The 27247-nt window shown below is 38.3% G+C and overlaps 2 protein-coding genes across 2 annotated transcripts; both read left to right on the top strand.

Annotated features, from left to right (window-relative positions):
* Positions 1-207: 207 nt before the first annotated feature.
* LOC140239335 (uncharacterized) lies at positions 208-6247 on the top strand. The gene is made up of 3 exons (XM_072319214.1): positions 208-1448; positions 4837-5064; positions 6028-6247. The coding sequence occupies exons 1-3, from the start codon at positions 208-210 to the stop codon at positions 6245-6247; spliced, it is 1689 nt and encodes a 562-aa protein (XP_072175315.1).
* Positions 6248-19304: 13057 nt separating this feature from the next.
* On the top strand, positions 19305-23991 carry LOC140238966 (uncharacterized). Its single transcript, XM_072318862.1, has 3 exons — positions 19305-19439; positions 20416-20492; positions 22873-23991. The coding sequence occupies exons 1-3, from the start codon at positions 19346-19348 to the stop codon at positions 23515-23517; spliced, it is 816 nt and encodes a 271-aa protein (XP_072174963.1). The 5' UTR covers positions 19305-19345; the 3' UTR covers positions 23518-23991.
* Positions 23992-27247: the final 3256 nt, after the last annotated feature.

The following is a 27247-nucleotide window of genomic DNA, read 5'->3' as shown; positions in this document are numbered from 1 at the left end:
GGTTATGGATCAAACTGAGTTTCATGCTGCTTCGTTTGGATATCTTCAGAGCGTAAAATTGGTTCTTAGTGAGAATTGCTCACTTCCATAATGTCATGTCTCTTCACAGTCGACGGTGAATATTGAGAGCCTTAATGTAGGTCACAATAAAAAAAAATGTCGTCTGTTTCGACGATCACGAAAATGGCTGAGCGAGGTTGAACAAGAATGGAAGGTCACCACCAGGAAAGAGGCGATCGCAGTCTTTGTATGGGACGAAAGGCCACTCCAGTGGTGGACATCCCTAAAATGCATTGCCACGAAGACATTTGTGACGGAACAAGTGGCAAAGCATCGTCATCATTTGTGGTAGAAGCCTCCACTTCGCCATCTGCATTACTTTGTCCTCGACCACCGAGCTCTCCTCGGCCATCTCCCCCAGAAAGTTCCGCGGACGTTCCCATTCAAGCCGACCTCCTTCGAAGTCCTAGAATCGGAAGGCGTCGTTACACGGATTGTCAACTGACACTATCTAAGGATTTCCTAGCTATGCGCACTTTTGACTTATATACCCCGGAGAAAGTTCTGAAGTCAAAATCCAACGTGAAAGCTACGAATGAGGAAGACTATAAAGCCGATGACCATGATGACTATCTGGCATTCACCAATGCTCAGCCCGTCCGACAAACTCTTTCGACATCGAAAGCATTCGAAAACATTCCAAAAGCATCGGAAGCATTCCAACAGGCCATGGAAGACCTGAAGTCCAGACCGCAGTCGAGTTCGGACTCATCTACTGACTCCATGCCATCCGATGACAGCAGATTAGGTAGTGTGAACAAGTTTGAACATCAGCCACCACCTGTGATTACGATAAGCTCATTCGACGTCCACAATCTCGAAAACGAACCCCATGAAGTCGTGCTGGCTACGAATGAGGACGCTGACATTGATCATCTCAATTCTCACTATAAACCACCCTCCTTGACTAATTGCCGCGAATCTGAAACGACTGAAGGCCTAAGTAACGGCACAGAAGAAATCAGTTTGCGTGGGAGAAAAACGAAAAGCTTACGGAGAGTCAAATCAGCGTTTGGAGTTTGTTACAAATCCTCAACCCAAAACCAGAAAGATATTCAACAAACCAGCAATATTAAACATGGAAGCAAAGGGAATAATGAGAGAAAAGGTCCAAAACAAGCTCCTTCAAGCAAAAACAAGCAACAAAGTAACGTTGAAAAGCCAACGAAGTCATTATCTCCAAATCGGATGTCCACTTCAGAATCCAAGACGAGACACTGCGTTCGTACCTCTCCCTCACCACCTCGAAATCACCTTGGTAACACCCCTCGCCCTGTCTTATCGTCCTCTTCACCGAGCGTTGCTAGGCGGGCCTCACTGCCCATCGGCATGAGACGGGCAGTACACCAAAATTTCCTTTCATCGCCCGAAAACACTGCAAACAAAAGGTAAGCACTTTACAAAATGGTTTCATTCGACTAAAAATATCAAAATCTAGAACATTTCGATAATCAGTTCGGGTGCAATGATAATAAAGAATTTCTGTAAACAATCGTAATTTTTATACCGTCATAATTCTGATTTCATAACAAATAATTAATCTCTTGACCACAGCCATTTCAGTAATTGTGTTTCACAGGTTTACTGTCTGAAGTATATGTTTCGAAAGTTTAAGTTAAATAATGGTATTTATGATTATCATACACGAAATTCCTGGCATTTCACCTTCCTTTGGTCCGAACAAACGCTTGAAATAGAAACATTTTTTTCTTTTTCTTTTTCTGTTTTTTTTTTTTTTTTTTTTTGTAAGGGACCTATTCTTTGGGATAGCGTATAGCGCCCGTTCTTCAAAATATTACAACCCAGTTCAAACTTGCATATAAGTCCATCTTATGATTATATTTTCTTCCCGTTTCTGACTTTGAACGAATATTACTTTTGTTAATGTTGTCTATTTTTCATGATTGTAATGTCTGTTTGGTCCTTCTTAATGTGATATTTTTGTACTTCCGAGGTTAACGTGCCATAAGACGTTAAGTTCTTTTTATTGATTAACATTCACATGAAATATGTTCTTCGTAGTTGCATGTGTCTTTGTATTTTAATGTATTTTGATATGGTGAATGAAATACTGAACTGCGCTGACCTGAGTTGACTGTTATCATCATGGCTTATATCGCTAATTTTAGCCCTGTTTAGGAAACGGCGGAAAACTTTTGCAGTGACATTGCAGCATGTATACACAAATTGTGAATTCGTGATAGAAATGATTTTCAATCCCTCATTCATAGTTCTGTGTGAGTAGTGACAGAGCACAAGTGAGCGTACTCCAAATCAGGTCAAATCTATTGTCGGAAATACGCTCCTCAGTAATAGAAAGAGGTTTCTTTTGAATTATTGAGCAGACTGTTGGGGGGGGGGGGGGGCTTTAGCTCACTCAAGTGTGAACCAAGGACTTGTGATGCTATACACAAATAGCAAAATTCAGTGAATGATCTGGCGTCCCTCTTTACAAGACATTGTCTGATTGATATCAATCGCAATACAGTACATGTCTATTTGTATATAATTATACAATAATGTGTGTCTCGAACAACATTTTTCTATTACAAAGCTTGCTAACATAGTGCCCGGGGTACAGTGCTCTTTGAATGTAAATCAAAAAGCATTTGGTGCATTTATTTTACAATGATAGCGATAACTCTAATCCAGTCGATAAAAAAAGCAACATGTGACTAATTTCCATGTTTCTTTATTTTCTTTTTTTTTTTCAAATGAGGATCGTGATGGCTGCAAAGAGAAAAAGATAATCAACAGTAATCCTACTCACAAAGATAAAAGATAGAATAGGGAAGTTATTTGAACCGTTGTAGTATCAGAGTAGATTTAGAGTAGATTAAGGTTCTTGACTTTCAAACTCGTGTTCGACTTTGAATCTCACTATGTGCTTTTGTTTTAATTTGAGGGGATGGTTTAACCACAGTGGACCAGTTATGTTAATGGGCAGATGGATACTTGGCAATGTTTGGGATGATAGAAAATAACGACAGGGCCACCTGGAAGAGCAGTGCTAATAGTGAAAACACACTAAAGATACCTCACTATATACATACAGATAGGTAAATTAGACCATAGGATTGTTCACATATTGTTCCAAGTCTCGGCCTATAAACCGTATCAAAGAGTTTATACTCGCAAAGAGGAAAATGAGTTCTTTCACTATCCGTTCAAGAAAGAAAAGAAACAAAATGTTTAATTCATGCTACATCTGCAAAGTTGTATTGTCAAGCTACTTTGAGGTAATTTCTGTTTAAAATACATGGGAAGCTTTTTCGCCTTTCGGATACATACTCAACGCAGAGCGAAAAGAGAATGCAGTAGGCCTATTAGGCACATACGAGGAAAAACAAAGTAACATACAATGAAGAATTTGCCACAGGAAAATACTGTATAAGCGACGAAATTACTAACAACGATTATGTGATAAAACCACGATGAAGTGCAAGGTCTCTCATACAATCTCTAAGTATAAGTCGAAGAAGCGTTTCATTCCGAAGTGGGATTTTTCCCTTGTTATACATCATGGGTATCTGGAGCATGGCAGCCGTAAGCATGTGATAAGCGCGTTGCTTCAGAGTCTTTATTGTCCACCTAGTTGAAGTTGAACCCATTTGATCCGAATCTCGGTGAACGATTTAAATGTCATATAGTCATCCCCCGCAAATTTGACACTATGTAACGTCTCTGGTACGAGAATCGATATAAAGGTGACATTTCCATAGACGAGTTCTCGATTCTGGGACTGGATATAGGCTACTGGAGAACAGGGGATTGTCATCCCGTAGCAGCACAATAATAAGTAGGCTGTACATGCAAATCGAAAATCGTTATTATTAATGTCATGAGGATCATAGTTCAAAGCTCGAGCCAATTGAGTTGATTCGAGCAGACATGTTGACTTGAGGTGGAGTCGAGAGTCGCGTCATGTTATAAAAAAAAAAAAATCACTGCAAGTCAAGAACTTTGCACTACGATGGCGAATGCGAAAGATAATGCCGTCAACATTTTGTTTCAGCCATTTCCCCGAATATTATACGGAGAAAACATTACAATAATGTAAAAAAAAGAAAAAAAAATCTGATATCGCGCTCATTGGCGTACGAGTACACACAGACAGATCGTCTGCATGTGGAGCTAACTCTCGATGTATCAAAGCTGTACAGTGGGATATAATGCGATCATATATATATATATATATATATATATATATATATATATATATCGAGAAGAAGAATCAGTCACGAGTACGCCATTTGTGGTCCACCAACACATGACCAAGGTTTTTATTAACAAAATTTTTCGGTCCGTCTCGGGCCTTCGTCAGTGTATTAATACGAAGCGGGCCGAACATTAATTTCTTACAAATGGGGTAGTCGAGACACCTTCTTCTTTTTATAATGACATTCGAAGTCCAACACGTGGAAAATTCTAAGATGAAAATTACATATATATATATATATATATATATATATATATATATATATATACGTATGTGCGTGTGTGTTTTAACATTATCACTATAACCAATATACGAAATCATACTTATTTCCCGAATTATTTCAATTATTTCTGACTCAAGTAAGTAATTAGAAACTATCAGTTTGAAGCGTTTTATGCGCAAGCTATCAAATTCAAAATATTGCTGGGTTGTGCTTGACATCTTACACCGTGTGCACAGACACTGACAGGGCTTACCATCAAGTTCTACTCTTGTAGGCTTATAAGTAAAATCACAGACTTCTTATTGCATATTTTATCTTTTTGAAAACATTACAGTCCAAGTTCTCATGGGACGTCAAGACAAGATCCTGGCAATTCTCCAAAAGATGACCACCATCTCGGTTCATTGTCATGGCCGTCGTCATCCCCGTGTTCGTCCGATTCCCAAGCATCCTCGCCTCATCTGAGAAGTAGGTCGCAAAGCCATCCTCTGAGACCTGCACGGAGCTGGCAGGACATCACGTCATCAGCCATCACCTTGAAAACTGTCGGAAAAATTACGAGGTATACTGGATTTAAATTTGAATAGGATAATGATTATGACAGTGTAATGATCCACGCCCCCCCCCCCGTATATTTACTGCAAAATGATGACAATTTCCCAGAGATTTCAATTCGTTTCGAATCCATGCATCAGTTCATGTCGATAGGTTTAATTGCTAAAGAGTTTGCGCAGAGATTTAATTGTACAAATTATATAACTTTTTTTTTTTAAAGGAGCATGGGGCAAGAGTTACCACTATCAATATCATTATTGTATTTGCCTAAGATTTCCAAAGATTTCACACAAAACACTCCGTTTCGTCAGCCTCTATATTAGTGGCGTGCACCTTTCATGACTGTGCTTCCAGGCATGCCAAGACCCTGAGGAACAAAGCCAAGTATTCATTTTTGAGATGCATTCATTATAAAACTAATTATCTAAACTAAGGGTGGTATTCTGAAAATCTTCCTAAGTTTCTTCCTAAGTTTCTTCCTAAGTCAGAGAGTTAGGAAGTGCCTAGGAAAGACAGAATTGAGGTGGTATTCTGAAATCATTCCTAGGAAGAAATTTCTTCCTAAGTCAGGATTTCTTCCAAAGTGGTATTCTGAAAATTTTCCCAAGTTGCTTCCGAAGTCTGTTCCTAAGTTGTTGTTTTTTTCCTAAACTTAGGAAAAAACTTAGGATGGGGGCGGGAGTATGCAAATGGAAGATGAGATATGCAAATTTCTGACTTTGATTCAAAGTCACAGCATTTATGTCGACGCAGTCAATTGGAACAATTTTAATCACATCATTGTCACCGTTATTGTCATTGTTATTATCATCATCACCAAGGGATTAAAGTTTTGAGGTCTGACACAGTGTATTTGAAAAATAAAATTGCGACACAACCCTTGTCTTCTGGTTGATTTGCAGGTTTTAATTTATCATTATTGTTTGCATTTGTTTAACTTTTCCTCATCTTTATCGTTTGTTTCCTGAAGGTTCATAACGGCTAATGCAGCTTCCTCCACTAAACCGGGGGTAAACAAAAGACAGCATGTCATGCCTGATGCCCTCACCCTACCGCCAGTCCTCGCCCACTCTGGCCGCCTGCTCCCTCGGCGTCGGGACGACTCCCTCCGTTTGGTCAAGCAAGCCGTTATCAGTGACAGTAAGATAGCCGATGACGGAGTTTTCGATTTTAAACAAACAAACAAATAGCGTCGCTATTTCAGAAACAAACGCCAGAGTAAAAGTTTGCTTGGTTTCAGTGAAATATGATTAGTTTTTTTTTTCCGTCAGGTGACCGCAGTGATCTTAATTTGTTCATGTTCATTATTCCAATTTGCGGATTTTTAAGAGGAACATCCGATTTCAGTCATTTCTGGTCGATGTTGGACACGTTGATCTTAAGTAACTTAGTTGTCTTACTCGTAGATCATGAACAAAAAAAAAAAAGAGCGGAAGAGAAGTAAAGTAGCTCCATGAATATATAGAGTCAATATCAGTGGTGACAAATATGGCCATGAAAATATAATTCCTGTCATCATATCATATTTTTGAGGCATCGCAACTGATGTCATCTAGTGTATTGATTAATGAAAGTGTCGCGTGCTCAAAATTGCTATGTTTACGGAATCGTGAAATGCATGGCCGCAGTCTGACTCAAGATAAGCAAGGTCAAATGAAAAAGAAGAAAAAACAAAGCTTAAGGCTTACGCGCTACTGCAATGAATCTAGTCAATTAATGTTTATATGATTTGTGCGGAATTGCAGTGTTATAGTCGTATACTGGAGCACAGGCTGCGCACTTCCGAGTACATGGCAGCCCAAATGAAATTGTCAGAACACATTAATCTTGTTGGTTGAACTTCTACAATAGTATTTTACAACTGTTTTCTTTTTTTTTTTCAGGGATTTTGAATATTCTGTATTTTAATCAAGACTGTCATATTGACATTGACAAAATGTTCCAGTAAAGTTCGGAATCCCCTGGATGTCTCAGGGACAATTAGCTGGACAACTGGTCCACCAGTATTGTCACACCTCTCCATTACTAGAGGTTTAGTGCCAGGCACAATGCCACGGCTGATATCTTGGCGCTGTCAGACCGTTGTCAATCTTTTGAGGAGTAACTATACCAGAGCCAAAATTTACACACGAAACGTCTTATATGCAGAGTTTCACGTGTAAGGCTCTAACGAAGAAGTAGATAAGGGACGTTGCTTTTACCGATCACCTGTCTTCTTGAACGTTGAGTCAGCTTAGCCTATTTCAAGAGATCTGTGATACATCCAAGTTGACGAAAACATTCAATCTCTCTTTTAGTTATAGTTATAACACTGCACATATATATTCATCTAAAAATATTTTAAGATCATTAAATGACATCACAGGCAAAAGTACGAAAATAAAGTAGGCTTACTCGGTGAAACGAATGCACTTGTGAACACTCTCAGCACGTGCTACACAAGTCAAATCAATATTCATACACAGCCTTTGACATAAGCTGTAATTGTCCGTTTGGACAAAGGTAAATAGATGAAAAATAAATGGAAATGTGTACATAAATACGATTTTGTGTGTCCTGCTTATGTAATTTTCTGATGAAATAAATATGTGACACCTTCCTTGAATTGCGCGCCTTCGTGCCGTTCTACCGGGCACTCGACGCTTTAAGATATGATAATGATTGAGAATTATCGTTTCCGCTATGGCATCAACAGCTAAAAACTCAACCTAGTTTTAGATACGACTCGTTTTGAATTTTGTGCTCGGTGATATTTTACAGCCTCAGTTCTAGCGGTGTGCTGCAAGAGTAAATTTTACTGCGTCATATAATTATGTAACTCATCATAACATTCTCTGCCAATCATTATCATTGATAACGATCCGAAGTAAACAAACATATCTGAAACAGCTAAGCATCTTATCAGAGGAATTATAATAATAATAATAAGAATAATAATAATGATAACAGAAATGATAGGAATAATGGTAATAATAATGATAGTGATAATAATAATAACATTATATACACTATTCGTTTGTCCTTATTGATGCCTTTATTCCATTCTATGCACATCACTTCACACAGGGTGTTCACGTGTCACACGCATGCCACCTGAGTTTCTGTGTCACATCCTTGCACGTGATGGCAGCATTTATTTACAGTTCAAATTCTCTCTGGCTTATAGGAAAACGTGATCGACTCAAATGCTTCCGAAAGGGAGAACCTTTATGTATTTGAGGAGAGAGTTATTGAGCGGAAGGTACTACTGACGTCTGTGTACATTTAAAGTGCGTGCGGATGAGTTTCGCGTCTTATTTTCTGTTTTCCCCCATTTTGTTGAGTGCCCCCGGGTACCTGGGTTTCTACCCATTTCAATTATAGTATTGATAACCTGATAGATGTACTTTTACATGATGCATGTTCTGTGCCTTGTTTGATTCACTCTCCAGTTTTGTATAATTCGATTTTTTTTTTTAATTCAGGTTGCATTAATGTTCCATGTATTTTTATCATGTGGAATCATTGTAAGACTGCAGGCCCCTCTGGAGGGCAGTTTTGTACAGCTGAATGGGCCATCACAGTATACGATAGAATCACAGAAAATAAACTTATTGAAGCGAATGAATATACAAAATTATATTTATCTCTGAGTTGCTGGTGTGATTGATGTGTTGAGCATGATATTAAGAGCTCGAAAGTGCGTGACAGAGTAGGCAGAAAACACACGGGAGATCCAATACAATGGCCACTTTGATGCTAGCTCAACCAGTTGCTTCACATTCAACTGGAATTCGGCATGGTTTTAATGGAAATGCCTCCGTGTGGAGAAATAACCATCGGCTGATTACACTAGCACCGTTGACAAGCTGTTAACATTAACACGGTGCCTCCTCGCAGACTTCACCGTGTGCCATTATGAATGTATATATGACAGAATTAAGTGCACGTCTGCTAACATGTTTTGACACCGGATCTTAAGTAAAGAAAATCCTTGAGGGGAAAAATGTGATTGAAAGTAAGATGACAGATCTTTGATCACATAGTTAAACAATCAGCATCAGCTGAGCCCGGAAAGGCCTTTGTTATATATATATATATATATATATATATATATATATATAGTTAATTTCCACTCCCTTGTTCAAATTTGTTTTACAGAAGACGGCAAATTTAAACAAAAAGAATGATGGAAACATCATTTGAACTGAACATGAAATGAGAAAGTAAATGTTCACGTTTCGCCGATATCGGTCGATATTGGTCTCTATACCACAATGATGCCTATAATAACGTGAGATGAATGATGTTATCACTGCACACAAAGGCCTTCACACAAATCTTACCCAAATGCCCCTGCTTGGGCACAAAATCAGAAAGAAGAACACAATTATATATTTTTTGTCATCAGATTATTGTCGAGTTGTAATTCTACTTTCAGAGGGAAAATGTTGTGGGTGGAAAATATATAAGTATACATGTACACACATGATATTTTTTTTTTTTTTAGATCTGATGAAATAATTGCGAAAAACACTGATAAGCACCGATGATGAAGAGGCGACTCAACTTTAACTCTGAGGTACAGCATATACTCACTCACCGATATCAAGGTTTAATGCAATGTTCAACGTAAATAATCTTTTCTTCCAAAACCTTTAAAACCATGAATTCAATAACATCGTTTACCCAAATTGTTTCAAGTGTTCTTGGTGCAAAATGACTGCGTGAACAAATAAGATTAAGAATATTCCCTAACGCCTGGGCTAAATATACACTTTGCTGATTAATATATACCCTTTACAAACACAACCAACTCCTCTAAAAGCCCAGCTTTTGACCATCCGCAAGGTATAAAGATTGCTGTTGACTTTTTCAATATTGGCTGTCATCGGAATAACGATGTTTTGTGTTTAGATAAAACATGAACTGAAGAGAACGTGAAGGAAATCAAGCTTTTAGGGGAGTGAAGTGGTGTTCCTTTGTAAGAAATACGATTTGTAAGCCATGAGTCAGTCGGAAGGAAATCTATCGTAGTTCGTTATACATGTATTGATGACCACGATGAATAATTGAATTGAATAACTGAAACTGCACTGGTCTTACATCGAGACACAGTCACTGACAGTGAACAGTTCCAGAACGTTTATTTTCATATTTCACTTAACATCGAGATACATCAAAAAAAAAAAAAAAAATACAAACCAAGCAAGACACAAAATATGTTAGAAATCGGGTCATGAATAGAAAGTGTGTCAGCATACATAATGTACATAAGACAATTCTCTATAACTTGTGAAATAAAGTAATTGATGGAACCGCAAAAGCAAAGCTTGTAAACGCAGATTCCATGAAAAAATACCAATGTAAATTTGCTATGCAATCAGTGGAGATAGGACACAAAGTAATAATGACGAAACTATATATGAAAGCTAAAGTATCAAAGTACAAAGGGAAGAAGAAATAGAAGAGAAGAAAAAGAAAAAGGAAAAACAAGAACCCAAAGAATAAGAGCTGAGTAAAAAAAAAAACAAAACAAAAAAAAAACAGCATATAGATACACACGTACACGAGCACATATTATCTAGAATCAAGTTCATAACGAGTTCAAAATGTAAATACAGATACTGATGTAGTGATTATAATGGGAGCATAAACCAGAGGTAAATCGATCATACACTGCACAATGACGTTAAGATTATACACTGCATAATGACGTTAAGACCGCGCGATTATACTGATATTCTGTGATTTCCTTTCTATACGGCTTCAGCTACAACTAGTTATCTTTAAACAGGAGCAGCAGTGGCAGTAGAAGTATTTGCACTATGGAAAGTAGGCCTACTGTTAGAGAAACAGATATGGGGGAAGAAGACAGATAGAAAAAGATAATATCTAAAGAGGTAATGCAATATGAAACAATGGCATCTAATGTCAGCACTTTTCTTTTGTTTGTTTACCTTTGTCTTTATAGTCAAAGTGGAAAGTAGGGAATGTTACTTCCAGTTTCAAATCCGAAGCTGTGAAACGTATCAAAAATTATATTTGCAATTGATTGCATTTAGGGCCTACTGATTTACAAGCAACGACATGTTGAGCACAGTTTTCAAAGAAGAAAATATAGTATAGTACAGTCAGACCTCTCATATCCAGCTTCTCTGTATCCGGACGCGATCTCGCCGTGATTTTTTTTTTCTATCTGTTAATTACGGGGAAAAGGGGGATTTCAAATTCCAACAAAATTCCTAAACAACTCACATGGCTTAGATATAATTCTCAACAAAAGTAACATACATTCACATCAAACTTTCATCTAAATGACATGCATTCAGACATTCACTACCCCAAAATCATCGCAAGAATATGGACAGAAAACTTTTCATTAAATCAGGACACGGTAGAGGCGATCGTTCATCGAACAAATTATCAGCGAATTCTGAACGTAGACCAGCTGACGAGGACATGACATGTTCACGCAAAATTGATACATGTACATGTAGCTATTGGGTAGGCAGCTGTGTGCATTAAACATTGAGTCTCCCATATCCGGCCAAATCCGGCCCTTATCCGGATGAGCGCCGATCCTGACATGTCCGGATAGGAGAGGTCGGACTGTATAGGCGAAGACACCTATGAATAGTTATTTTTTATTTATTTCTTATTATTTTTATTCTTTTTTACTCTAAACTGATTTTGTGACCAACGGGGTGAACAAGCTCTACGCATTAAGAAGAGATGCATTTACGAAAAGGCGCGGAGGTAATAGAAGATCGAATTTTGCTTGAGCTCATTCCTCTTCTGCGCAGTACACGTCAATGAAATAAGCTGAGATACCAAAGGCAGGGAGATGCGACGTTTTTGCCCAAACTATGAGCGCTGACTATCGTCAGCCAAAGCTAGGGTTTCAATGTTGTCGGTAGCTATTGTCAGAGGAAGACATATTCTGTGAAACGGTGAATTGTATCTCAATTCAGTGCTGTTTGTTCACGTTGTATCGCCACTGTCTGTCCTAACTATGATCATAATGGATATATTAATACATTGGGCTCAAATAAGAGTGGAGATATACACTGTACGCAGCGCTGTAGTAACTTCGTTGGTAACAAAGCTTCTGGCTATCTCTAATCGTCACAGGGGATGAAACACGATCATCCACGTCCTCTGTGGACTAGGAGAGACGTGTGGGAAAGTATTGAAATTAGGAAACATGGCTGATATCGTATCCATGGCAACTTTAGTTAGCTCACTAGCTCCTGCACGTAAATAAGGAGAGAGAGAGAAAAAAAAAACTACTGCTCGAGTGACAAGGAAAGTGATGGACTACTTTGGAAAGGGAGGATATTGTGTGATTTAGACACCTCTCCATTAGTGCCTGCACAATGTCATGGCTTATACGCCTCCCAAGCATGTCAATAACTAGCATGCATCTGTTGCTTTCTAGAAAATAGATAGCATGAGGATGTCGCAACGCTGGTTGTTAAAGCTAGAGAGTAGAATCATTAATGTCATCCTTTTGGGTCTAAGCAACCCACAGCAAAAAACAAACAAACAAACAAAATCGCAAACTAATCTGCATAAGCGAGCAGCTATATACAGCGCATATTGTATGTTATTGAGGGGCGCTAAAAGATAGAAATTTGTAACATCCAAAGCCTTTTTCCTCATCAGCGAAGTAAAAATTCGCTCTAATTCACTTCAGGCCACCTTCAACAAAGTCAACGATCCAGAAAGAGTGTGCTTTTGCATCAAATTTACTCTGCATTATCCTAAATTGTGAAGGATAATAATTGTACAGTGGAACAAAGCGAATATAACGTATCTTCTGTGACAAAGTATACAAGAAACTCCTCATAAGTAGCGTTTGTTTTTCTAATTTGATGGAAACTATTTCCTTGAGAACTCGCTTCTTATGAAGGTGGCTGATTGATATTGCAATACTTTATCTGTCTTTCCTTCGATTAACGCCGTTTCAAAAGAGCGATATTGATCAATATTGAGCACTCGCCTCTGACAGCTCTAGTGATCTAAAAATACATAAGTTGGCTCCCCCCCCCCGAATTTGATGGAAACCTACCTTTTGTGAAGGTAGCTGATTGATTGCATTGCTGTAACAGTCTTTCCCTCGACAATGCCGTTTCGAAAAGCAAAACTGATCGATTGAGCACGCAGTCGACAACTCCACTGATTCTGAAGTGACGTCCTGCCAATAATAACATTTTTTAACAGAAGCACTTAAAGTTGATGTGATTTTAGCGTGACTAAGCATTCATTGATCGGACTATCCCCTTCTACACTTGCGGTTGGTTCAAGGGCTCAGTCGCAGCGACTGATGGTGTCTTTGCAGCAGTGACCATCGAAGTGTGGAACATTATCGGTTATCTCTCGGTAAATAATATGTGGGATCATATTTCTTCAAATTGCAAGCACGTCCTGTCAGCAGAATTATCTCCATAGATCGCAGATGTTCTGGACAATGAATCGTTGAAATGAAAAATGTCCGTATTATATCATGTCTGCGTGCAGTCATCTAAGCACTATCATCTAAAATATTCTGTCATGCATTTATGTGACGGACACTGAGATTTCTTCGAGAGATAACGAATTGGGTAAACAACGCACTGTTTTCAAGTTATAAACTATGGAAAGGTTTTCTACCAACAAAATTGGACAAGCATAGATTGGCCTGCGTTTTATCAGCCATTCATTTTGACAGAAAAGGTGACATGCGCAAAGCGTTTCTTGTGATAGGCCTATAAGGAGGGGCATTTCTTTGGGATATATTACAATACCTTAATTCATCATTACAGTGCTTTAATTGATTGCTGTATCATTTATACTGGACGCAAGCCGCGTTATGTTCTTCGGCACCATTACAATAACAATTAAAACAAACTCCAATAACAACAACAACCGCTACATCAAATGGTGCGTCGACAATTTATGGTGTGATCCCAACTGTAATCATCGTTATTACCGACTTCCTCGTCATGGTCTCTGCCATCATCCAGGTCGTTATGTGGAGCGATCTGGGAGGTCTGTGGAAATTCATTGCGTTCAATTCTTGAGTGTTTGACAACCCATGGTTTTGACGTTTGAAACCCATCCCCATCTGCTCACTAGAGATGTCCAACATGTCTAACGCAACATCTCCACATGAGAATTTAACAGAAGATACATGCTACCAGGTGGTTACAATTTGCTTCTTCGTAAACGGAACGTTAGCTGTCGTCTTCAACACAATCGCCCTTCTCGTTCTTCGACAGCAGGATTTCCTACCGGAAGTAATGCGCATTTTACATCAGGTCCACACGGTCCTCGAGATGTTACACGCGATATGCTGGAGCATCTGGTCCATCACTTGGTATTCTTTCAACAGTGATACCATTTGCACCATTACAAACATGGTCCTCCCTTTCTTTTATTACACGCTGCTCATCTACAACATGGCAGTTCTCAGTTTTCTCTGTGTCAGCAAATACATTCTTATCTCCAGACCATTGAGATATGAGACGATTCTTCCGGTGCAGCGAGTTAAACGATTATTGATTGGTATTTTCGCCACCGTATCGGCGGCGTGTTCTATATACCTTCCTATTCCAGGCCTCCCATTTTCCCCAAAGTACGTAGCGGAATGCAAGGGAACCAAAGATGTGTGGACGACTCACTGGGCGGATGCGTTTAATCCACTTTTCATCAGCATTCCAATCATCGTTGCTTTTGTCATGATGACCGGAACCAATGTTGGCTTGGTCCGCATCGTTCTCCGGCAGTCAAAAGCCGTCGCGGCTGGACGACAGGAAATGTGTTCGGTTCCATGGCCCTCAAGAACCCTAGATCCTGTGCAAGGAGTGGACTTTGTGGAGTCGCGTAGTGACAGTCGCCGGGGAGGTTCTCTGGACTGCTTCTGGTGCCGCCGAAAGCGCAGAAGGAGTGGGCTGAGATCAAAAGGTGTCGCGACAGTCCTTCTTCTGCAGGTATCCTTTTATGCCTGTTGGATACCAGGTCTTGTGTACTTTACCTTCGATGATCAGTCGTTGCGAGGGATCTTTGACGCAATGAATAACACCAACAACTGGATACAGCCAATCGCGTACCTCATGACCACCAGCGAAGCAAAGAAGATTCTGTGGAAATTTCTTAATCGCTAAATGAGCAATCGTAAGATTTTGTTTTCGACAGCTATTTATTCCGATCGAGCTTTTAATATAGCTGCCAAGGTCATCTTTAGATATGGTTATACATGTATACCTAGTAAATAAAGTACAATGAACAGATGACAAAGTGTATCTTTTAGTAAAAAATGGAAAGCACTATTACGCTAAACATAACATTTTCCTCATTCAGAGATTTTGCCTCGTGAAAACATTTTTCGAACAAAAGGTGCTGTACAGGCTGTACAAGCATTGATATATTTTGAATGATCTTGGAATCGAGAGGGCAAGCCTTCTGTAGCTGACATTTACATGTCAAAGTGTAAAAGGTTTGGCAATGCAAGTAAATGTATATTAAAAACCCATAAATAGAATTATCATGTAAATATATGTATTTGTAGGAAACTGGATATGAACTACCTCCATTTGATTTTTTAAATGTCTGTGTTAGCTTCTCATGAAACAAACGCACATCGCGTAATTGTGTTTCATTCATACAGAATATTGTGTCGTAACTTGAGAGATGGAATTTAAATAGATTTAAGATGAAAGGCGAGCTGAACGAGTTGAGAAAAATCAATTTCTAAACAAAAAAGTCCTGTGCCAAGAAAGGAATGTTCTTCAGTATGATTTGAGCTTCGTGAGACAATCGCACTGCTTCGACCAAAATAAATCCGTTTCAGTGTTTTCGTGTTGTTGATGTCCTTGTCTGCTTTAAAGGGACCCTGAAATCCAAATGCATATTGATTAGTGTTGATTTATGATAACCTCAACATCACTTTTGCGGTAAAACAAATATCTAGAAACATTTCATATATTTTTAATGATTTTTTCTTCTATTTTTCTTTAGATAACTTGGGAACGCCCACAAAAAATCCTTCCAAACCAATCAATATTAATATTCTTGAGATGACCTCATCTGTCAATCATTGCTAAAGTACTGAAATGTTTAACAAAAGACATTGGATTGCACCTTCCTCTCGACTCCGCATAACTTGCATGTTTCTGTCATATTAATGTGACTAACAAAAGACATGGCGAGGGAACATGCAAGTAATTTACCATTTGCAGATGAAATAAAAATCCAGCATTAGTGCTTCATATATGTCTAAATTGTGAGTTAGGGATAGAAACGACCAATTTAGAAATTTGAATTAAATCAATGTTAAGTGTCAATGAACAATGGCTCTAATAAAAATATTGCCAGACTAAATCTACAGTTACGGTTTATTGAGAAAATTGTGATATCTCCTTATATTTTAGGTTTTATCGCAAAATATGTAGGATGTTTTGTGATACAACTGACCTACACATATGCATAAGATATCTTGAAAAATTTTTGACTCACTGCTCCCAATGGTAAACTGGACCTTACCCTGATGAAATAGAAGAACATAAGTCGTAGCATTTTTTGATAGAAATCTGACGCGTTATCGTGCAGGTATGCATTAGCTGCGATCATAAAGTTTACGCTGCTTATTGAGCGGCTTTCTGCTCCTATCATCAGCACATAGACTTTTTTGGCACCACTGCACACTGAGCTCTTCGCATGAATCACCATTGCTGGTCAAAATTGCCTAAAATACTTACACTCTTTTGTGGTTCACACCAAAAGCAATGAAGACTCTTAGGTTGCTCTCCAATGGAGGATGACAGTGACAAACAGATGCTTCAATGATGAAGTCCCGACTACATGGAAAAATATATGTAATGTAATGTAAATGACGTGTAGGAGCATAATGTCGTGTTCATAACTGTATACTAAAACTGTTTGTACATGTCTATATCTATGTATTTTCTCTCTCTTCTTTCTTTCTATAAAACAACAACAACAATATCTATGTATTCATATTACTTGTCATCAATGGGGAAATCAGAGAAATTGCTCGCATACCTGCTTTTGATGGCCAGTTTGACGAGAATTAGACATAATTCATGGTCTGTATCTAAGTCTGAGTCGCAGCTTTGTTTCGCTTGGTGAAAATACTGGAGACTCATTAATAACATACAGAGAACGACTTATTACGCTTTTAATAAACACTGAATAGAATAATATCACTCATAACGCTTATGAGCTGTCAGCTACTTGTTTAGCAAGTAAGGGAAGTGCTGTATTCAACACTTTACCACTGTTCTTACAAACTTGCCCCTCTCTTGAAAGATTTAGAAAATTGTGCCGTCAGTTGAATTATACATTTCAAACAAATACTTATTATGACACAATGGTGATAAATTGATTTCTTTAACAATTCCTTTTAACTGTTTACAAATAACATGAACTAATTCTTAAATGAAAATCTTACAATGTAATAGACATATAAAGTTTGAAGGAGCTGATCACATCAATACACTTACTTTACGGCATCATTCAGTGTCGTATCTACCACTTTTATTGCATCAGGTCTTCATACACCCCACGCCAAGTTTCGCCTTAATGGTGATAACTTGATTGTTTTAACAATTCCTTTTAACTGTTTGTATTTTTTAACGATTTTTTTGTCTCACTAATCCCTTTTATCGTATCTTAAACTCAGTTCTTACCTGCGGTGCGTCATTACGGTAATTGCACAGTTAACTTACACTTTTTTTTTTACTTTTCCTTGAATGATTCACTTCGTCTATGCCGATTTCGGTATATGCCAGTCTTTCTTTTTAAACGTGTATTATTTTGTGTATGCGTGTTATACTTGCATGTGCTTTTTTATGACCTCTATGGTACTCCGGTGTTCTATTATTTGTACACAGGGCTCCCCTGGAAAGCAGTTGAGAAACTGAGGGGACTGCCCTGTTTGAATGTGACAGAATAAATGAAATAATACACTAAATGTGCACAATTGAGACGACGGATGAGATCCAAGTACATCGAATGCTGTTGACGGAATGGCCGTTAGAAGAAATCAGCTATCATTTAATACTAAAATGGCGCCTATGACGAGATAACTTCCTTTAATATTTTCTTTTCTTTTCTGTAAGCCCACTGCCATCAATAAGAGTAGCTGGCCCTGTCACTGGAAATCAAAACGGAATAGAAATAGTACTGAGTTTTTGGCATGATAATCCTGATGAAGAATTCATGAGTGTATGTGTGTTTATTGTATGAAATGCTAATGATGCTATGATTCGGCATACCATCAAAAGCTGATGAAAACCCTGAATTGTCATTGTCAGTTTTGTTGCCACTGGACAACAATAGCACCGTAAATCCTAAGATCGAGATACCCATCAAGCATCAAACATGATTGTATCAAGAATAAAGATACAAAATTTCAACTTACCAAAATCATATTTGGAGAAAATATGTGTATTTATTGAGTAATAGTATGGCTCGATATCAATTGACAAGTGTTCAGAAATGGTCAATGTTTAGACATATAGTTTCCATCCTCTCACAAAGGAACACTACGTATCATAATTATATACATGTACATTAATCATTTCACCCACAATAATTGTCTGTCAACAAGCGCCCTCGATTAGACTTTATTGCTGACTGACAGTGGTTTCGCCTTTTCTGGCCTGTTGTCAATGTGTGTCTGACGCTCCTTGATGAATTCAAGCTGATATTGCAGTAAATCGCAAAGTATAATTATGTGCTCATTTAGATGAATATGCCTGTTCAGGTTTGTACACTGTAAATGCATGTACTCAACCATGGGTCCGACACGGAAAACCACTGGTCTTTCTCATGTGAATAATTATACCCTGTACCAATAATGTAATTGAATCAATGAATAATGACTGAGTATACAATAGATAAATCTATTGGATAAATCATTCCAATTGAATTCAAATAGATTTGTTATATTGTTAGTAGAAACCTACATTTACGTCACACGTTTGGATATTTTATGTGTATGAGCGTGTGTGTGTGTGTGAGGGAGTGCAATGTGCGTCAAAAAATCTTAGGAGTGTGTGCACCAGTACTTGGCCCACTTCGGTATTTCAGTGGTGCACACAGTTATGTTCCCTTTTATTGCGTCACAAAGAATGTCACAGCTTACGCGTACATTACAACTCGTTGACGATTAGAGCGCTTTGGGAGAATGACGTCATAATGGCAGATCTGCTCTGTTTTCCCGTTTTATTGTTTACCCTTCCCTACTGAGGTCGGACTTCGAGAGAGCACTCGCTTGGGTGAAGTGCTCTCTTCAAGCCATCATGCCTCTATCTTGCAAACGATGTCGTAAATTCTTCAAAACCAGACGGAAAAGCTTCACAAAGTTCCTGAGAAGGACGTGCTGCGCATGTAGAGGTAAGATCTTCCGACGACCATTGTTGTACGTGTGACAAGATTCCGGTCAGGAATGCTTTGTCATCTAAAACTATGGTCTCCTCGGCGCCGCGTGAGTTTGTAAGGTGTAGTCCGCTGGGCCTCCTCATGCCAAAAGTCGGAGATGTGATGCAGGACATACTACACTCAACATTTATTCATCTTGCCTCTTTTAGTTTGAGAAAGCATATCCCTCCTCATCACGAGTTCATGCAATGTCTTCTATCGCTCCCTCTTTATTCCTATATGTTTTCCAGTATATCTATTCGTTTATTTGTTTATTTACTTTGAACTCCTATCCTTCATTGATTTAAATTTCTGTCTCTTTATCTGTCTGCTTAAGGCATGCGCTTTCTTTTTCTTATGAAGCCACAATTCAGAAAAGTAGGCAGTCCAGATGTAGAAGGTAATTGTCAATGTAGAGTTTCTATATTGCAATTAAGTTCAGCTACTGTTCCATCTGTATCTGCTGTCATAGGGTAGTTATGGTATATGCATTTTCGACAGAGCTAGTTTGTAATATCTTTATCTTGAAATTTCCAAATGCAAGACGATGGATATTTTCCCCTGATTGGCTGTTCAATATTGGTACAGTATAGTATCACAGCAATTTTAGGCATTTATTAGCGGCGAGTGCGGTAGGCTTCTCAGATGAGTTGTACTAGCACACTGACCACAGTGACTAACGAAGAATATACGATTTTGCTCAACTGGTTAAAAAAATAGTTGTAAATACGATATCAATATACGTCGTGGCATTTAATCCTTCTTATAGCAGTAAACTTTCAGCCACGTTCTCCTTGTCTCTTTTCAATTTTTGTTTCTGTGAAGCGCAAGGAAAATCTAATCACAAATACAGAAATAAACTAACTTTACCAATGTGAAGAACGATGTCACCATTAGAACAATGCACCGTGACAATAATTTCTCATGACCCACTCCACTCCTCATGTTCCAGATCCTTGCAACCACAACGACGCCGATCACGAAGTCCCACGACGTCTCGATGTGACCAACACCGATCCCAGTGAATCTGTAAGTGTTTATGGCCACCACATCCTATAAACCACTAGATCTTGATTAGTCAGTGTTAGCTGTCATCTCACAAAGATTTTCGTGGCTGTAATGGCCTATAGGCCACCCCTTCTGGTTGATATCAAGTACTGTTCGAATCGAAGGAGAGCTGCAAAGTGTCCTTTTCACAATGATGATGATTAATATGGTTTTCGTTTTTTCTATGGTTACAGATATGGTTATTGGTCTTATGATTATGATTATTGTTTCTGCAGCTCTGTTACACTTAGATTTGCTTAATTTGTCTGTTGAACAGCCATGACAGCAGGTACATCAAATCTTAAATTTTTAATATGCATGAAATGACGTACACCACCAGCCTTCATTTTCATTTTTACATGACGAAACGATGCTGTACAGTCAGACATTAACCTGTTTCCAAGTATTTCCATTGTTAAAGTCAAATTTTACTCAATAACTTTGTTCATTTGACTATGTGTTATATTCATGTATGAAAAAGGAATGCAGAAACAAAATCAGTTCAAATCGATTCAAAAATCAAATCAAACCAATTTGCCTCGCTATCTACTTTCGAGATACTACAGTATGTCCCCCCCCCCCCAAAAAAAAAATACAATCAGATTTTCGCATTGGTAACACCCAATATGATTAAACTGTCTAAATGCTACTTCAGGGTCTTGAAATATAACATCTTAGCTCTATTTTGCAGAAAACCCCATTCAATTTGGTTAAGTAGTCACAGAGAAATGTGGATTGTTGTAAAGCATGTCATGAGTCTGGTTCTTCCTATATAGTTTAGCACTTGGATGCTCTTGTGTGTGAACACAATAGACAGAACTTGGAGGGAAGAGATTCCTGACATGCTCTACAAAATTCCTTATTTCTCTTTGACCACTGAAGCAAATCGAATGAGGTTTTCTGCTAGATGTGGGCAATGAGTTATAGTTTAGTAGCCTGAAATTGTATTTGGATTGATTCACTGTTTTTAAAGTTATCATTGCGGAGGGTCCCGTTGTATTTTTTTTTTTTTGACATACGGTACAGCTGACTTTTGCCATTACAGTATTCTCACAATGATTGTGCTATAGTTAAACTGTTACATTGAACATTGATGAAATGTCTGCGAGGCACTATGCAAACCGCGCACATAACATTTGAATGCCTTAAATACGTAATTTCACTAAAGGTCATATTTCTTATCCATCCGTCTCAGCCTGTCTGTCACAAGTTGCTCTCACACACCTTTTCCGCCAAGGCAAATCATTAAAAATTCAATTACTTAGTAGCAGGAACATGCAAAACTTGTCTTTTTTAATGAGGGTAGTAAAACGAAAGAACGAATCTCATAGAGAAAATTTAGTGAAATGATGACAGTCACCGTTGAATTAACTGTATGGTGTCACGTCATGTATAGGCCTACTAAAAAGGAAAAAAGGTCCCTATCTCTTATACCGATTCTTGCGGTTTCTGAGCAGGTTTCCATTTATGATTTCTGGAAGTATATATTCAATTTGAATCACTTCTTGATGGTTTTACCGACCATTTTGTTAAGTTGTAAATGCCACAAAAAGTGAACGAACGAAGATTTTTTTTTTTTTTTTTTTTTTTTTTTGACAACAGAAAGGCCTTCCAAGCATCGCAGTCAATATCATGTCTGAAACACACATTCCAATTGCGACCACAGAATAAATTGTTCGGGCATGTCGGGTACTGGGAATGTGCTACGGTACATGAATTTCGGGCAAAATCAATCACTGTAGAAATGTGTCGTACGAGTCGCTGTCAGCAACTACGTTAGAATTGTAACCATGGTAACGCATCTGGTCCTCACAAGAAATTGTATCCACTTCGATCGGAGTCTACAATATGCCTTGACAAGTACAAAGTTAGGACTCGATGAATATGAGATGTACATGTACTCAAATATTGCAATACCGCAGACATGATAGAGAAGTGGTGGAAGACAAAATGTTAACATCGAGACATTTGATGATTTTATGACGATAACATACTGCACTCAATTATCAGAGATAACAATTATGGCAACCGCTTATACTGTATAATTACCCGCGTCCCCTTCATGCCCTTCGTACCAAGAAACTATACACAATATTATATACCAAGAATTTATATACAAATAACAGTCCAACAGTCCTCCTGTCAAGTTTCAGACATTTCTGTCCCCATCTGTGTTGTATCTTTGCATTCCCTTTCAGTAAACTAAATCATGTTTCGACAGCAAGGTGCATATTCAAAATATATTGCGAGCTTTCTAGTCTGTGGTCCCGGAAGAAACAGCCCAAATCTCCTATACAACAGTGTATCCGAAGCATAGTACTAATACCAGTTTTGTTGATGTTGTTGCAATTGTATCGTTCAGGACCTCTCATCTGGCAGCAGCGGAAGTCATGGCGGTTCTTTCAAGAGCGCAGCCGAGGACATCGTGGACGATAGCCGGAATGATTTCAACCTGGACGATTTCGCACCTTGGCATTCGCCCATTAGCCCTCCCGAGTCACGAAGTGATCCCGGAAATGAAGAACAAAACAGAAATCTTGATATTATAATCATTAACAACACTGGGTCGACAGGAGAAAGTTCAGATGATGATGATGATGAGGAGGAGGAGGATGATGAAACCGATACAGATGATCATGACGATAACGACAGTGATAATTCTTCAGATTTCGATTTCTCCTTTCTCGACGATGAAGACGTTGAAATGGAGGATGAACTCCTGGACGAAGAGATCGAGGAGGAATTCGAAGAGGAGGAGGAGGAAGAAGAAGTGTTTTGGGATGATAACGAGGAATGGCCATGGATGCCACGAAGACGTGGTAGAAACAGACGAGCGCCAAGGCGAAGGAGGTATCGATCAGGATGGAGAAGGAACAAAGGTGCAAAGAAGAAGTGGAGGCGGTTGAGGAGGAGGAGGAGGAAGATAAAGAAAAACCGCAAGAAGCAGAGGCGCAGACAACGACGGCGGCGACGGCGGAAGAAGAAGAAAAAAAAAGCAGCAAACTAATGCTGAACTTGAAAGTGAAATTACCCACAAAAGTACGGCAAGACTTTCGATTTGCTCTGACATTTACTCAATAATGTTGATAAATATTATGGTAAACAGACCTTCTTTTCCTCGCGTTAAAGAATGCACTGAAGGTTAAGTTTTGCTGTGAATAGTTCTGATATTGAAGAATCCTGCCATAAACGGTTGCAATCTCGTCAGACGCTGTAGCATGATGAATGGAATCAGAGTCATTATCAAATAGTTCTTCAAGTGCCATGCAAACCCACCGACAATGATTGAGGAGGACAGAGAATGCACGAGGCTTTTTACTCACCCTCATTATCATACTTAGCAGTTTACTTTGGATCTGACTGTACATTTCCAGGCTCCGAAACAATCGGATTTTGTTCAGGTTTGTTTGTTTTAGGTTTACACGTAGTAATTTACTATATTAATCATGTTTTATTCAAATACATTTCCTTCTCATGCGTAGTTTTATGAATACCGTTCTTCATCGCACTTACGACCGCATAGGTTTGCTGGTACGTAATAAGGGACCCAGTGGACATAAAAGAGTAAATCTTTTTCATTGCTTTCGATTTAACGCAAATCGACTTTGACTTGCCTTACATGGAATATTATGAAGATTTGAAACGGTATATCCTGTCCTGCTCGATCGTATATTGAAGAACTCAATCTCACGATGACATGCATCAATTCCGCTTTAAGTGCAAAAGGATGCAAGTAACCAGTGATGATTAAACAGCTTCTAGCGACACAGGATGACGGGGGGGGGGGGGGGGGGGGCTTTCTGTGATGAATAATTGCATTGCTAGGAGAGGAGTAAAATTAATACAGTATCCGTTTGAAACAGAGACGCTGGAGTTTGCTTCAATCTGTCAGAAGCACTTGCGTCACGACCTACTGTAGGCAACAAGAAACTTTACAATCATCACATCATCTTTTGTATCTCCGATTGTGCCTGTTTGCCTGCTTACACTTTAAGAACTTTACATGATCCTATACACATAAGCAAAAAAAAAAAAAAAAAAAAAAAAAATGGCACATCGATTGTAAGCCGAATAAAACGAGACCAACTGCGAAAGCAAAGATAAATTTGGCAACGCTCGAGTGTATATCTGTACTTAATGACATGTCACGCGTAGTGTTTATGTGGCTGGGCAATTCTTAAATTTGTTTTGTGTCTCTGTGGGTAGAGATCTAGAGCATGCTTTGAAAAGAATTAATGAATATAACAGGGTGATGCTTACAAGGGTGTGGCCACAGATATAATTGCAAAGGCGGAACTATGTTATGAAGAGTTGTATGATGGCGCTTTACTTTTAAACTTTGAAGCCGAAACAGTATCGCGAAAGATCAGGAGCTAAACCCTTCATTATTTCTAACCAGTTACAAGCCTTTCAGTGTCACGTATAATATTGATATTAAATTGATTAGATTGAAATTTTCTGCCATTCCAGTAACCCATTCAAATGAGTTTGTCAGCAAATTCTTTTTAACTGTAGAAGGTACAAACTGCAGCGATTCGTCTCGAAATTTGAAGTCACCACGAGTACACACACACATAGGACCAAAGATTACACCTGCATCGGATATCTGCATAACTATAACAGTGTATTAATAGTGGTTATGATTATATTGTCATCATTAATGATATTACCATACATATACAAACACGAACAATGTCCATGTGTTATATATTTAAACATCACTCACTTCACTGTTGCAGAAACTCAACCTGCGTAGACCTCATAAATTTCACAAGTTAACTTCATATCTCTTTTGATGATTCACTCTTTTATCTGAAGACATACATGCACATTCATATGATCTTTCGAAAATCCTCAAGTGGACCACGCACTCAAATTTTGACACCATTCTCTTTCAACTTAATTCGGTCAGATACAATGTACATTGTGCCCGTGTTCCATGATAACAGGAAATTTCTTGCAGTGAGCTCTACCATACTAAATATCGATGGTAACATTCAACTCTAGTTCTGATTGTGCTATAGACCAGTAACCTACTTATTCGACAGATTATCTCTTTCCCGCCTCTCTCTCTCTCTCTCTATGTATGTATATATATATAATATTATATATATATATATATATATATATGCGCTTTCCTCGCCAGGATAAGTGTTTTAATGCCATTTTAGGTTTTAATCTCTCTTTTATATATATATATATACGTATATATATATATATATGTATATATTAGAAGAAAGAGTCTCAAGTACGTCATGGATCCAACGATTACAAAAAAATTTTTTGTAATCGTAATTAAATTTTTGTAAATGTAATTAAATTTTTTTGTAATCGTTGGATCCATGGCGTACTTGAGACTCTTTCTTCTAATAATTACAACATTCGAAGTCCAACACGTGGAAAATTCCTATATGTATATATATATATATATACATTTATACATATACATACATTTATATATATATATATATATATGTATATGTATATATATATATATATATATATATATATATATGATTCACAACAGTAGCTCATATGAAAACTCCGTGAAAGACGTAGTTTTGACGAATTTTCGCCCATAGGGCTTTGTCAAGTCAATGGGGGTGTTGCAAGAAAGTCGAGTTGCGATTAATTGCAAATATCTATTGCAACTTTGCAATAGATAGATCTATTGCAACTTGCAATCAATCGCAAGTTGCTGTTGCAAGAAAGGAGCTTGCAATTAATTGCAAGATGCAATTAATTGCAAGCTCCCTTGCTGTATTTTGTATTTATAAAAGCGACTGGCAAGACAAGCCTAGCCAATTTGTCCATTTTTCAATGCATTTTGCATGCATGAGATACTCCATATAGCTCAGTGTGTTGTGTCTCTCCTGTGGTGGTCTGCTGTGCGATTGTTGGGGATTCGAAAGAGAGTAAGTTACAAAAATTGTCGATTTTGATCCCATTATTTACTCATTGTGTCTTGTATTTAAAAGAGCTAGTTCCTTAGACTTACTTCTTATACGAATTTTCTTGAAAAATGGGAAAATGTGTTTCCTATAACTGACAGAGTTGTGGCCGTCGCGACCACTCATTGGGCACACAGTACATCAATCATAGTCCCACACATAGCTTTTTGTGTTAGCATTTTTTCTTGCATTGGCAAGCTCCTTTTCTTTTCTTTTTTTTTTTTCTGCTGCCAGAGGCAGGGCTCTTATGTCTATAGGCCAGCTTAAAAAAAAAAAAAGTCAATGTCAACTAGACTTTCTGAAAGTACTCTAGACGCTAGTCATTATCGATTCATTATCCAAATCCGCTACTTTCAAGCAGGATTAGGAGCTATCGGTAGAGTGCTGGTGAGTGCTATGGCGATGAATAGGTGCTAACACTAGGCCTACGCTACGCCTTACACAATGTACGTAGCACACTAGTCTAGAACCATCTAGATTTTACATAGCCTAGGCCTACCCCCTTGGCCTCATTCCCCTCCTGTACATGTGGGCTAGTTATTTTGCAGTGATACTGTCCATGTGACGCGAAAGCTTGCTGAATCTTTTAATTGATGTGTAAATTTATTTTTGATAGGCCTAATCACTCCATTAGACTCTGTGGTCTAGGCCTGTGTTAGGCTAGGCCTATATTAGTACTAAGTATATAAAATAGTCTGTAGGCCTATTTGTAATTTGGGCTAGTTTCTAGACCTAGCTAGGGGTTTACATCTAGGTAGGGCCTAGAGGTTCTAGGCCTAGTAGAAG

Source organism: Diadema setosum, chromosome 15, assembly GCF_964275005.1.
Source record: "Diadema setosum chromosome 15, eeDiaSeto1, whole genome shotgun sequence".
Taxonomy (NCBI): Eukaryota; Metazoa; Echinodermata; class Echinoidea; order Diadematoida; family Diadematidae; genus Diadema; species Diadema setosum.
Note: the sequence above shows the minus strand (reverse complement) of the source record. Positions and strands in the feature narration are given on the sequence as shown.